The sequence below is a fragment of the Castor canadensis genome, chromosome X (genome assembly GCF_047511655.1).
Source record: "Castor canadensis chromosome X, mCasCan1.hap1v2, whole genome shotgun sequence".
Lineage (NCBI taxonomy): Eukaryota > Metazoa > Chordata > Mammalia > Rodentia > Castoridae > Castor > Castor canadensis.
Genome location: NC_133405.1, coordinates 53,106,782 through 53,121,382, shown reverse-complemented (window position 1 = coordinate 53,121,382; position 14,601 = coordinate 53,106,782). Strand labels below are relative to the sequence as shown.

Here is a 14,601-nt window from a genome sequence, read left to right as displayed (position 1 = left end):
AGAAATGACCCAAGCATTGTATGCACATATGAATAATAAAAGAAAAATGAAAAAAAAAAATAAAAAAAAAAAAGCCAGCTGGTCTCAAAGGTCTTGGCATCTTCAGCACCATTCAGAACCCTCTGAAGCATGTAAGGTTTGGGGATAGTGTTAAGTTTTCCAAGTCACTGCAGCCCCAAGAGGACTGCTCACAGGCCTCCCAGAGCTGCGCTGTGAGAGGGGTCTGGCATCCAGAAGGGGAGCAGAGAGGAAGGAGAGAGATGCGCAACAAGTGGCTGGTAGTCTACTCACGGAACACTGGTTAGTGGGACATGACGGGAAAGGCACACAGAATGAATAGCTAGGATGGAAGGATGGCTTCCTTTCAAGGATGCTCAGTTTCCCAAACTGTTTGAATCCTTGAAAGATACTTAAGGCAAACTAACTCACATATCCTCTGGACCTTATTTTTATTTTCACTGTAAAGTCCTTGAGGACAAATACTCTTACTTTTTAGTTCTGAGCCACTCCTTCATCAGCATCCTCCTTAGGTAGAATCCGGGCCTGAAATAGCATTTTACATGTTAAAAAATGAACTTCTAAATTAGCCTTGAAGAAAAAGAAGTATAGTCACAAAATCAAGCTCTATTTACAAAATTGCCTGGTGCAGGGAAATGGGGGAGGAGAGATGTAATAGATATTACTTATTTTTAAAATAATAGCTTTAAGATATAATTCGCATACAATATAATTCACCCATTTAAGGTGTACAATTTAGTGGTCTTAGTGCAAAATTGTGCAGCCATTACTGCAATCTATTTCCACAATATTTCATCACCCCTAAAAGAAACCCATTCACTTAAGCACTCCCTCCCCCTTTCCTCCTCCTCCTCTGAAAATGTGCCTCTTGGTTCTCCCAATGTGGGGAGTATAATTACGCTTGCTCCTACCAGCTATACTCTATATTTACCCCAACATTTGAACTCTGAAGCTACACTACTCCCAGTCAGTGGTTGAGCACAGCAGGCCTATTTCTGAGCAACACAGAACTATTCTAATAGGTGGCTGTGGCTACAGGATTCCCCATCAACCTGGCCATATTTTATTAGAACTGTACTTGGGTTCCTACTCAACCTTCTTCTTGCCTCCCTTCATCCATAAAGGTGAGAATTACACTGCAATTTAATAGCTTCCCCAGCCTCCTCCGGGTCCAACCCTATTTTCTGTCACAGGTTTTTCTCCCCCAATACATCTCTTGCATGTCTAATCCCATCTTAGTACCTGTTCCTCAGAGGACCTGAGTGTAGCAGTCGTAGTGACAGTAACCATAACTATTGTGATCTTGGCTGTGTAGCCCTCCATCTGGTTCTCCAGTCTAACCAGTGGTTCTGTGAGCTATTTAATACACTTTTTGGTCCTGGGGTTTGAAACCAAATGGCCTTGGGCCTCCAAACTACATCAACTCAATTAATGGGTTTGGCCTTCCTTTTATTTATTTATTTATTTATTTATTTATTTATTTATTTATTATTTTTGCTGTGCTGGTGTTTGAACTCACAGCGTTGGAACACTCTACCACTTGAACCATATCTCCAGCCTTTAATATATTTTCAATACATATTTGTTTTGCCAAATTAACCAGTCAATGTCTGTTGCTCACAACTAAGAACCCCTCCACTATACAAGCAAAGGACAAAAACATTCAGTTACAATATAGCATGATAAGGGTCAGAACAGAAGCAGTCTGTGAGAACACATAATGGAGACAGCTAACCAAGTCCTTATGCCTTTTCAAATGAAATAACTGTACCTACCTGAAACTGCCATTCAAGTCTTATCACTAATTTTACAGGTTACCTTAGATTGAAAGGCTGATGACCATCTGTCCAATTTGCTACTTCTTAGGCAGTTAAATTCACATGAAAATCACTTGAGGGCAGGGAAGAACTAATTGCGAACTCCAAGGCCCTAACCATCAAGCAATGCAGGTGCTCAGAGACTTATACTTTGAGTAAAACTGTCTAGGGATAGCTCTCCAGCCTGTCCTAGTACAGTTTTATCCATCATCATACTATGCATTTCATAAAGATTTGCAGCTCCACAGCCTGGGCTAGAGTTAAGATTAACTTAAGAGTCATTCTGCACACAAGGGTCTGCCCTTCATTTCCCTGAACTGCACACAAACACTATTACCTCCCAGTATAATTCAATAAAAATGAAACAATGTGCACACACTTTCATGTTCTTTCTCATTGGGCACATTAAGCATTTGTTGGACCTAGAGGTGCTCAATCTTTTGGCCAAGGGAAAGAGATGGTCCACCGTGCAAAGAAGAGAAAGGGACTCCTCCCGAACTGCATGATGATATACTCAGTGGATGAGCTCAGAGTAGAAAACAACAGAAAAGATACCGAGTCTTAGGCCATTACCAGATCACCTTAGCACTCCCATTTCTCCTACTTAGCTTTATTTCTAAAAAAGAGTCCCTTCATTCCCTCTAAAATAATATCATAAACATCATTCACTGAAAGCTAGCAGCAATACAAAGAGTGCAAGATTTACAAAGATATAAAATTCATAGCCAAGAACTGATCATAGGCTAATATATTCAATGGAAAGAACAACTGACCTTCTGTTTAGACTTGTTTTGTGAAGGATAAATAGATGTTAAATTAAGTGAAACATTACGCTTTGAAGTAGAACTCATTGAGCAAAAAGAATAGGACTTTGTTTTAATAAGTTAAGTGAGCAAATTTAATATTGTTTATGAAATGTGATTGGCTCTAACTATTGTACAAATTGAGATAAACTGAAGAGCTCTTTAGTTTAATAATGCTAATACCAACATTGATTGAATGCCCACTCTATGCCAGGTACTATTGCAAACCCTTTAGTAACTAAGTTCATGATACCCTTATGAGTTAGGAGCTACCATCAGCTCCAATTTGTAGATAAGGAACTTGAAATACAGAGAAGTTGAGAACTGTGAAAACTAAAATAGCCTAGATAGTGAAGCTGAGAACTGAACAAAGGAAGTCAGGCTCTACTGCCTATGTTCTAGTCATTTAAAAAAGCAAATTGTGTTAAAATTTTAAATATGGGGCTGGGCACTGGTGGCTCATGCCTGTAATGCTTACTACTTGGGAGGCTGAGATCAGAATGATTATGATGTGAGGCCAATCCATGCAAATAGTTTATGAGACCCTCATCTTCCAAATAACCAGAGGAAAAACTGGGCTGGTGGTGTGGCTGAAGCAGTAGAGTACCTGCTTTGCAAGAGAGAAACCCTGAGTTCCCACCAAAAAAAAATTCAAATATAGCCTGCAAGAAAAATTAATGAATTGATGTGGCAATTCCAAGGATACCAGACAGACAGAAGATATGGATTTGTGAAGTTCATACCTTAACTACTTTAACAGTCACTTAACAGGTTTCCTTATTCCAGTTTCTAGATCCTATACCATCCCATCTTATTAAGCTTCCCAATATAACTGTACAGTCATGTCACTCCTTTAACAAAAAGTTTTTAAGGCCTCCCCTCTGCCTATCTAATATATCTAAAACTTGAACATACATCATAAACACCTGGGGAGCTTGCTTAAAATATTGATTTGCCAGGTTCCAACCAAGAAAATTTGATTTAGTTTGTGGAAGTGGCCCTCAGAATTCATGTTCTAAGCAAGCTTTGCAAAACATTGGCCTATGTGTGCAGCCCCAACTCTTTGTGCTAGCATTCAAGGCTGTCTATGACCTGACCCAAACCAAGACAGCTCATAGAAGTAAGGCTCTGTTAGAATGGCTATTAGCCTCAAACTTCTCACTTATGGGCATTTCCAACTCCAAACCTTTAGTGTCTTCCAACCCATCTAGAATAACTTCCTGCCTTCTTTTTTCCTATTAAAACACTATACATCCCTCTAGTTCAAGCCCAATTTTCAGCTGTTCTGGAAGATTCCCTTAAATTCTCTAGACAGAAGTTATAACCTTTTTTCTGAACAATTAAGCCTCTATTGTCTGCCCTCAATTATTTTTTAAACGTTTGATTAGTTTATAATAGTTGTACAGGGGGTTTTGTTGTGACATTTCCATATATGCATATAATGTACCCTGATTTGGTTCATCCCTCCATTGTTCTCCTTCTTCCCCCACCCCCATCTAAAATGATTTGAGATGGGGTCTTGCTATGTAGTCCAGGCTGGCATTGAACTTGCAATCCGCCTGCCTCTACCTCCCAAGTACCAGGATTACAAGCATGAGCCAGCTATTGGTATTTAACTGGTCTCAATAGTACATGCCTTGCTCCTCTATTTAGACTGCTGGCTTTTCCAGGGCAGCCAGAACTGCACTCTCCATTATGGTAGGCACTACTCACATGTGGTGTTTAAATTTAAGCTAATTAAGATCCGATAAAATTAAATTTTCAGTCCCTCGGTCACACCAGCCATACTTCATGTGCTAAATCGCTGCATGTGTATTAGACAGTACAGATACTGAACATTTCCATGCTATAGGAAGTTCTAATGGGCAGCGCAGAAAGTCTGCTATGGCTGTCACAGCTATAGCTATGCTTTTACACACTCTCCCTGCAAACATTAGCTGCTCTGAACTTAAGGTAAATATGTATCCTGAGCCCCCAAAGCGATGAGTTTTCTTTTTAAACTCTGATTCCTATTTCCAGTAAAAATAAGGAATCCAGAAGATAAATCTCAAATGTAAATGTCACTCAACACTTCTAATCAAGTCTCAAAATGCTTGCCTCTTCTCAATTTTCATCCTCCTCGACCCCTTATCTGCACTTGGCATTACATAGAATAGACTTCTCTCTCCTACTCAAAAAGCTGTTTTCCTTTGCTTCCATACACTGTAATGACAAAAGATGCTCATTGTTAACTTATTCATTACTTACCTTATGCCAGGCACCATGCTAAGTACTTTACATACCTCAACGACCATATTAGGTAGATAGGATTACAGGTTGAGTATCACTAATCCATAAGTTCAAAATCCAAAATGTTTCAAAATCCAAAACCTTTAGCACTAGAAGTGTTTTGGATTTTGAAGTAATTTGGATTTCAGATTTTCAAATTATGGATACTCAACCAATAAATTCTATGCAAATATTCCAAAATCTGAAAAATTCTGAAATGTGAAACACTTCTGGTCCCAATATTTTGGGTAAAGGAGATTCAACCTGCATCCTCTATTTTATAGATGAGGTCTCTGAAGTTCAAAGAAGTCAATTAATAGATTTGTTCAAGGTCACTGAGCTAATGGTGCATGCACTAGACTCCAAACCTCTTCCAAGCTCTTCTAAGTCATTCCTAAATCAAATGGATAAAATGGGTGGGTCAGGCCATCAATTCCAATATCAAAGAACAGAAACAAACTATTCAAAAGAGACTTTTTGCTTCTTCTCCTTTTTCTGTCTTTCTAAAACTTTCTCTTACCCCATGTTACATACCCGTTTGATAGATTTTCAAGGCCTTAACAGCTTGGGGAGTTTAAAGGCAATTACCAAACAACAGAGAAAAAAGCAATCACAGTTGGTCAAGGAGAGAAAAGACCATGTACTGCCTTTCATTTTCTAAAATTCTGTTTTCTCCTAAATCCCCAGTAGACCCTTAACGTTAAAACCTGTGTCATTCAGAACTTAAGATTTCAAGCCAACCACCTCACCAATGGCCCATTTTAATTACATGAGGGACCATTTATAGCTTTTGGTTCCCTGGTTTGGCTCTGTGTCTGCCTCTGCTACCAGAGCTAGCTGAACATGACTGAGAAGCGCTGGAGGAGTTCAGCTTTTGGTTGGAACAGTCACCTGATTACTAGTGTTTCACCTTACCTTATTTACTGATACCCTTAAGCAGATCAAACTCAGTATTCCTGGCAGAAGTAGACAGAAGGTGAGGATGTGGGAAAAAAGTTTATGGCAACCTTGTCCACTGCCTTCCTGTAAAAGAGATGATTAACCCTACTGATCCCCAAAACTAACCAGGCTCCCATAATGTGTTCCAAGATATATAAAAACAAGCTACAGGGAGACAGGAAGTCAAATTAATGACTGTATACACCCTTCAGATTTTGAAGCCTCTGTTACTTAGTCAGGATAAAGAAGAATAAAGCAGATTGGAGGAGTGGCTCAAGCAGTAGAGCACCTGCCTAGCAAGTGTGAAACTCTGAGTTTAAACCCCAGTAATGCAAAAAAAAAAAAAAAAAAAAGAAGGAGGAACAGGCTTAGTAAGAACATTTTTCTCTTACTATCTACACATGTACCATAAACATATCTATCATAAACAATATCCTATATATTAGGATTAGGATATGTATTTATGTTTCTATGCTTTGCATAAATGTTACTATACAGAATTTCCTGGCATTTCTGGTACTGAGGTTTGAACTCGGGGCCTGTACTTAGTAGGAGGCATTCTACCACTTGAGTCACACCTCCAGCCAGGCAACAATACCTTTTTGACACATTTTGTTCTAGCTTTATGTTGCTATATGCATCTTTTTTCTTTTCTTTTCTTTTCTTTTAGTGGGACTGGGGTTTGAACTCTACCTCTAGTTCATTTTGCTCCAGTTATTTTGGAAATGGGTCTCTTGAACTACTTGCCCAGTCTGACCTTAAACTGCTACCCTCAGATCTCAGCCTCCCAAGTAGCTAGGATTACAGGCATAAGCCACCAGTGTCTGGCTGCTATATGTATCTTTAATTCATAGGTTTTAACAGCTTTATGAATCCCCATAAGATGACTATTCCATGATTTATGTATTCATTCTGCTGATGGTTATTTAGGTTGCTTCCATTTTTTTTTACTATTCTGAACAAAATCCTTCAATGGACATCTATATATGTATCCTTACACACATGCCAGGGGGTGGGGGGGAGTTTCTTTTGACTAAATAGCTAGGGGTGGTATCATTTGGTCATTAGAGTATGCCTAAGTTTAGCCTTAGTAAATACTGTCAAATAGCTTTTCAAAGTACCTACACCAATTTGCCTTTCCAATCCAATAGATGAATGTCTTTATCCATACATGGTCTTTTCCCTTTTTTTCATTTCAGCTGCTCTGATAGGTGTGGAATAATAAGCTGTCACCTATGGTATGCTTTCTTGAAGCAGATATTAATAAGGACAAGAAGTTGAAAGGAAAACATCAGAGAATGGGTGAGTAGTGACCATGGGATGAAGACAGAGATTTCAGTCAAGAAACAGGAGATCTGGGACAAAATTCAGGTCTAACTTCATAGCTCATATTCTAAACTCAAAGTGTGGTCTTTAGACCAGCAGGAAGGAAGTGAACACCATAGAAAGGAGAGCCTCAGAACACCAAATTAAACTTTGTGAGTGGACCTGTTTTTCTAAGAACCAACCAAGTGTACACAGATTTGGAGGTCTCCAAGTGCAACAGCTAATGTTACATCCTTGAAGTCTAACCACAAAAAAAACTGCCAGTGATCGAAAGTCAAACCCTCCTTTTCACAATAGAAGTAGCTCAGGCTGCTTCAAGGGTTAGGTTCCTGATTCACTCTAAATGGCCTTGTCTCAAAAAATGGCAGCAATGGCTTCTTCAGATTCCAACTCTAAGGTCATGTGATGTTAGCACAGAATGGTAAATATTCTTTTCACCCAAACAGAACTTTTTGCATCAGTCTGTAATAGGTAGACCGTAATAGCAATAGGGTATGGCTTTTCAAACTCTAACATGTATGTGAATCACTGAGATCTTGCTAATGTTGCAGATTCTGACTCAATAAGTAAGGTGAAACAGGAGATGCTGTATTTCTAATGAGTTCCTTGATGCTGCTGGCCTGAAGACCAACCATACTTTGAGATTTGAACATAAATTTCAAACCCAGCTCTGCTGTTTCTTAGCTGTGAAATCTCTAGCAGGCTAATCTCTCTGTGCCTTAATTTTCTAGCCTGTAAAAGAGAGATTAAAAAAAACATTGCCTACTTCATAGGGTTGCTGTGGATACTAAGTGAAATGATGCACACAAAACATGCTTAGTGTGGTGCATAGGAAGAGTAACTAATTAATAAATGCTAGTTATTATTAATATTCCACAAACTGGCACTCCAGCATTTCTATGGTTCTCTGAAGACTGCAGTTCAGAATGATTATCTGAAATCACTGAAAGAGCCTGCATTAATCAGAGAGAAACAGATTGAATCATATTTAGTCACATTTTGTTGGGCTTGTTTCATTGTATCCTAATTACTTGAAAATTTAGAGCTCATCTGTATCAGTCAGGGTCCCATCAGGAAAGAGATGGCATACTCAAATTAGCATAATTAATGGAACATTTAACAAAAGGACTATCTGCAAAGGTGTAGTCAGAGTGTAGGGAGAATTCCAAGATGGCAGTTAGAGGGAGGAAGCAGAAAGCGTGCCTCCTATAGTGAAATCTTGGAGAGACGCTGGAGACACATCTTGCAGGCAAAACCACCAAGAAGAGGCAAACTTTTGACACCTCCACACCTCCAGCCAGCACAGAGAATCTCCACTTCACGTTAAATGGAGAAACCAGGAGGGCCCCCCGGCTGCCAGTTGCCCACACCCAGACAGCTTGGGAAGACGCAGACAAGTTTTGTTCTACTTTATGCGTCCCCTTTGATGAGACAACTACAGAACAACATCTGAGGCACCATCTTCAGGATTGGAGGCTGAGACAGACACCAAAATTATTAAGACTGAAACTTCATTGCATTTGAACTTGGAGGTTTTTTTTTTTTATTTTTATTTTTCATTTTGTTTTATTTTATTTATATATACATATATAGTTCTTTCATTTACTTATTTTTTATTTTTATTCTTATCTTTATTCTTTTTATTTTTTATTTTCAGTCCTCTCTCTGTGTCTCTAATGCCTGTTCAGCTTACTGTAGATTAGTACACTAACGCTCCCTGTTTATATCTTTGAAAATTTTTTGTTTGATTCTTTGTTTTGTTTTTTCCTACTTGTCTGTTTATTTGTTTTTCCCTTTTTCTTTAACTTCTTTGCTTTCCATCTCCTCTCACCCTTCCATCCTAAATATCACCATTGTTATTATTACAAGCTAGAAAATACTTAATTGCACACAGTACAGGCACAGTAACAACAAAAAGGGCAATGATGGAAGACAGAAAAAACAGGGAAACCAGTTTCCCCACAGCAAAAAATTAGTACAGGAACCAGAGGGAAATGAAGAAAACAGATACTCAGATCCAGACTCCAACAAAATGAAGATAAACTATGCCAAAGAACCCAATGAAGCCCACAAGAATAATTTAAAAGAAGACATACTACAGGTACTCAATGACAATTTTATAGAGATGATACTGGATAGGGTCAACCAAAATGTACAGGAGACACTCAAGAAATTCCAAGACAACAAAAATAGAGAATTTGAAAAAGCAAAAGAAGAAATAAAGGAAACCATAGAAGCACTGTATAAACACCAAAGTGAAACAGAGAACACGATTAATAAACAGATAAATGAACTCAGGAAAAAAATAGACAACATTAAAGAGGAAACCACCGAGGATATGGAAAACCTCAGAAAAAAGAATGAAACAGAACTGCAAAACAAAATGGAAGGCGAATCCAGCAGAATAGAACAAACAGAAGACAGAATCTCAGAACTTGAAGATGAAATGGTAATTAAAGGAAAAACCGAAGAACTATTAATTAAACAACTCAAGACCTGTGAAAAGAAAATGCAAGAACTCACCAACTCCATCAAAGACCAAACTTGAGAATCATGGGCATCGAAGAAGGAGAAGAGGTGCAAGCGAAGGGAATGCGTAATCTATTCAACAAAATAATAACAGAAAATTTCCCAAATCTAGAGAAAGATATTCCCATACAGATGCGAGAGGCCTCCAGGACACCAAACAGACCAGATCAAAATAGAACTACTCCACAACATATCATCATTAAAACAACAAGTTCAGAAACTAGGGAAAGAATATTGAAGGCTGTAAGAGAGGAAAAATGAATAACATACAAAGGTAAACCCATCAAAATCACAGCACACTTCTCAACAGAAACATTAAAAGCAAGAAGAGCGTGGGGTGAGATCTTCCGGGCATTGAATGAAAATAACTTCAACCCCAGGATACTCTACCCAGCAAAACTATTATTCAAAATAGATGGAGCAATAAAAGTCTTCCATGATAAGCAGAAACTAAAACAATAAGTGACCACAAAGCCACCACTACAAAAGATTCTTCAAGGGATTCTGCACACAGAAAGTGAAACCCAACTTAACCATGAAAAGACAGGCAGCACCAAACCACAGGAAAAGAAAAAGCAAGAAAGTAGAGAGTAACCTCAACTTAGGTACACACAATCAAACCTTCAAACAACTAAGACAACTAAATGACAGGAATCACCACATACCTATCAGTACTAACACTTAATGTTAATGGAATTAATTCCCCCATCAAAAGGCACCGCTTGACAAAATGGATTAAAAAGGAACATCCAACAATTTGTTGCTTACAGGAGACCCATCTCACCGACAGAAATAAGCATATGCTTAGGATGAAAGGCTGGAAGAAGATTTACCAAGCCAATGGCCCCCGAAAACAGGCAGGAGTAGCAATACTTATCTCTGACAAAGTAGACTTCAAACCTACACTGGTCAAATGAGATAAAGAAGGGCATTCCATACTAATAAAAGGGCAAATAGACCAACAGGAAATAATAATCATCAACCTGTATGCACCCAATGTCAATGCACCCAATTTCATCAAACATACCCTGAAAGACCTAAAAGCATATAATAACTCGAACACAGTGGTTGTGGGAGACTTTAACACCCCATTATCATCAATAGATAGGTATCCAAACAAAAAATCTATAAAGAAATCCAAGATAAAATATACAATAGATCAAATGGACCTACTTGATGTCTACAGAACAATTCATCCAACTTCTACACAATATACATTCTTCTCAGCAGCCCATGGAACCTTCTCCAAAATAGATCATATCCTAGAGCACAAAGCAAGCCTCAGCAAATATAAGAAAATAGAAATTATACCAAGCATACTATCTGATCACAATGCACTAAAAGTAGAACTCAATAACAAAAGTAAAGACAAAAAACATGCAAACAGCTGGAAACTAAATAACTCATTACTTAATGAACAATGGATCATTGATGAAATAAAAGAGGAAATTAAAAAGTTCCTGGAAGTCAATGAAAATGAAAACACAACCTACCGGAACCTATGGGACACAGCAAAGGCAGTCCTGAGAGGAAAGTTTATAGCCATGAGTGCATATATTAAAAAGACAGAAAGATTCAAAATCAATGACCTAATGATATACCTCAAACTCCTAGAAAAACAAGAACAAGCAAATCCCAAAACAAATAGAAGGAGAGAAATAATAAAAATAAGAGCTGAAATCAACGAAATAGAAACCAAAAAAAACCATACAAAGAATTAATGAAATAAAAAGTTGGTTCTTTGAAAAAATAAACAAGATTGATAGACCCCTGGCAAACCTGACTAAAATGAGGAGAGAAAAAACCCAAATTAGTAGAATCAGGAATGCAAAAGGAGAGATAACAACAAACACCATGGAAGTCCAGGAAATCATCAGAGACTACTTCAAGAACCTATATTCAAATAAATTTGAAAATCTTAAAGAAATGGACAGATTTCTAGATACATATGATCATCCAAAACTGAACCAAGAGGAAATTAATCACCTGAATAGATCTATAACACAAAATGAAATTGAAGCAGCAATCAAGAGTCTCCCCAAAAAGAAAAGTCCAGGACCTGATGGATTCTCAGCTGAATTCTATCAGACCTTTAAAGAAGAACTGATACCAACCCTCCTTAAACTGTTCCACGAAATAGAAAGGGAAGGAAAACTGCCAAACACATTTTATGAAGCCAGTATTACACTTATCCCAAAACCAGGCAAAGACACCTCCAAAAAGGAGAACTAGAGGCCAATCTCCTTAATGAACATTGACGCAAAAATCCTCAACAAAATAATGGCAAACCGAATTCAACAACATATCAAAAAGATTATTCACCACGACCAAGTAGGCTTCATCCCAGGGATGCAGGGGTGGTTCAACATACGAAAATCAATAAACGTAATAAACCACATTAACAGAAGCAAAGACAAAAACCACTTGATCATCTCAATAGATGCAGAAAAAGCCTTTGATAAGATCCAATACCATTTCATGATAAAAGCTCTAAGAAAAGTAGGAATAGAAGGAAAGTACCTCAACATTATAAAGGGTATATATGACAAACCTACTGCCAGCATTATAATTAACGGAGAGAACTGAATCCATTCCCTCTAAAATCAGGAACCAGACAAGGATGTCCACTATCTCCACTCCTATTCAACATAGTACTGGAATTCCTAGCCAGAGCAATTAGGCAAGAAGAAGGAATAAAAGGAATACAAATAGGTAAAGAAACTGTCAAAATATCCCTACTTGCAGACGACATGATCCTATACCTTAAAGACCCAAAAAACTCTACTCAGAAGCTTTTAGACATCATCAATAGCTATAGCAAGGTAGCAGGATATAAAATCAACATAAAAAAACCATTAGCATTTCTATACACTAACAATGAGCAAACGGAAAAAGAATGTATGAAAACAATTCCATTTACAATAGCCTCAAAAAAAATCAAATACCTAGGTGTAAACCTAACAAAAGATGTGAAAGACCTCTACAAGGAAAACTATACACTTCTGAAGAAAGAAATTGAGTAAGACTATAGAAAGTGGAGAGATCTCCCATGCTCATGGATTGGTAGAATCAACATAGTAAAAATGTCGATACTCCCCAAAGTAATCTACATGTTTAATGCAATTCCCATCAAAATTCCAATGACATTCATTAAAGAGATCGAAAAATCTACCATGAAATTTATATGGAAACACAGGAAGCCACGAATAGCCAAGGCAATACTTAGTCAAAAGAACAATGCTGGAGGTATCACAATAACTGACTTCAAACTATATTACAAAGCAATAACAATAAAAACAGCAATGTACTGGCACAAAAACAGGCATGAAGACCAGTGGAACAGAATAGAGGACCCAGATATGAAGCCACACAACTATGACCAACTTATCTTTGACAAAGGAGCTAAAAATATACAATGGAGAAATAGCAGCCTCTTCAACAAAAACTGCTGGGAAAACTGGTTAGCAGTCTGCAAAAAACTGAAACTAGATCCATGTATATCACCCTATGCCAATATTAACTCAAAATGGATCAAGGATCTTAATATCAGACCACAAACTCTAAGGTTGATACAGGAAAGAGTAGGAAATACTGTGGAGTTAATAGGTATAAGCAAGAAATTTCTCAACGAAACCCCAGCAGCACAGCAACTAAGAGACAGCATAGATAAATGGGACCTCATAAAACTAAAAAGCTTCTGTTCATCAAAAGAAATGGTCTCTAACCTGAAGAGAACACCCACAGAATGGGAGAAAATATTTGCCAGCTATACATCAGACAAAGGACTGATAACCAGAATATATAGGGAACTTAAAAAACTAAATTCTCCCAAAACTAATGAACCAATAAAGAAATGGGCAAGTGAACTAAACAGAACTTTATCAAAAGAAGAAATTCAAATGGCCAAAAAACACATGAAAAAATGCTCACCATCTCTAGCAATAAAGGAAATGCAAATTAAAACCACACTAAGAATCCACCTCACCCCTGTTAGAATAGCCATCATCAGCAACACCACCAACAACAGGTGTTGGTGAGGATGCGGGGAAAAAGGAGCCCTCTTACACTGTTGGTGGGAATGTAAACTAGTACAACCACTCTGGAAAAAAATTTGGAGGCTACTTAAAAAGCTGGACATTGATCTACCATTTGATCCAGCAATACCACTCTTGGGGATATACCCAAAAGACTGTGACACAGGTTACTCCAGAGGCACCTGCACACCCATGTTTATTGCGGCACTATTCACAAGTTATGGCAACAGCCAATATGCCCCACCACTGACGAATGGATTAAGAAAATGTGGTATCTATACACAATGGAATTTTATGCAGCCACGAAGAAGAACGAAATGTTATCGTTCGCTGGTAAATGGATGGAATTGGAGAACATCATTCTGAGTGAGGTTAGCCTGGCCCAAAAGACCAAAAATCATATGTTCTCCCTCATATGTGGACATTAGATCAAGGGCAAACACAACAAGGGGATTGGACTTTGAGCACATGATAAAAGCGAGAGCACACAAGGGAGGGGTAAGGATAGGTAAGACACCTAAAAAATTAGCTAGCATTTGTTGCCCTTAACGCAGAGAAACTAAAGCAGATACCTTAAAAGCAACTGAGGCCAATAGGAAAAGGGGACCAGGAACTAGAGAAAAGGTTAGATCAAAAAGGATTAACCTAGAAGGTAACACACACGCACAGGAAATTAATGTGAGTCAACTCCCTGTATAGCTATCCTTATCTCAACCAGCCAAAACCCTTGTTCCTTCCTATTATTGCTTATACTCTCTCTTCAACAAAATTAGAGATAAGGGCAAAATAGTTTATGCTGGGTATTGAGGGGGCTGGGGGGAAGAGGGAAGGGGCGGAGTGGGTGGTGAGGGAGGGGTTGGGGGTATG

General features: G+C 38.1%; 1 protein-coding gene across 12 annotated transcripts in view; it reads right to left on the bottom strand.

Moving 5' to 3' along the window:
* Positions 1-14,601, bottom strand: part of LOC109700868 (XK-related protein 2) — a 127,875-nt gene that overhangs the window by 19,585 nt on the left and 93,689 nt on the right. For all 12 annotated transcript variants that reach the window (XM_074063693.1, XM_074063688.1, XM_074063694.1 and 9 more), the window contains one exon: positions 490-543. In XM_074063693.1, coding sequence (XP_073919794.1) covers positions 490-543 — 54 coding nt within the window. The remainder of the gene's footprint in view (positions 1-489; positions 544-14,601) is intronic.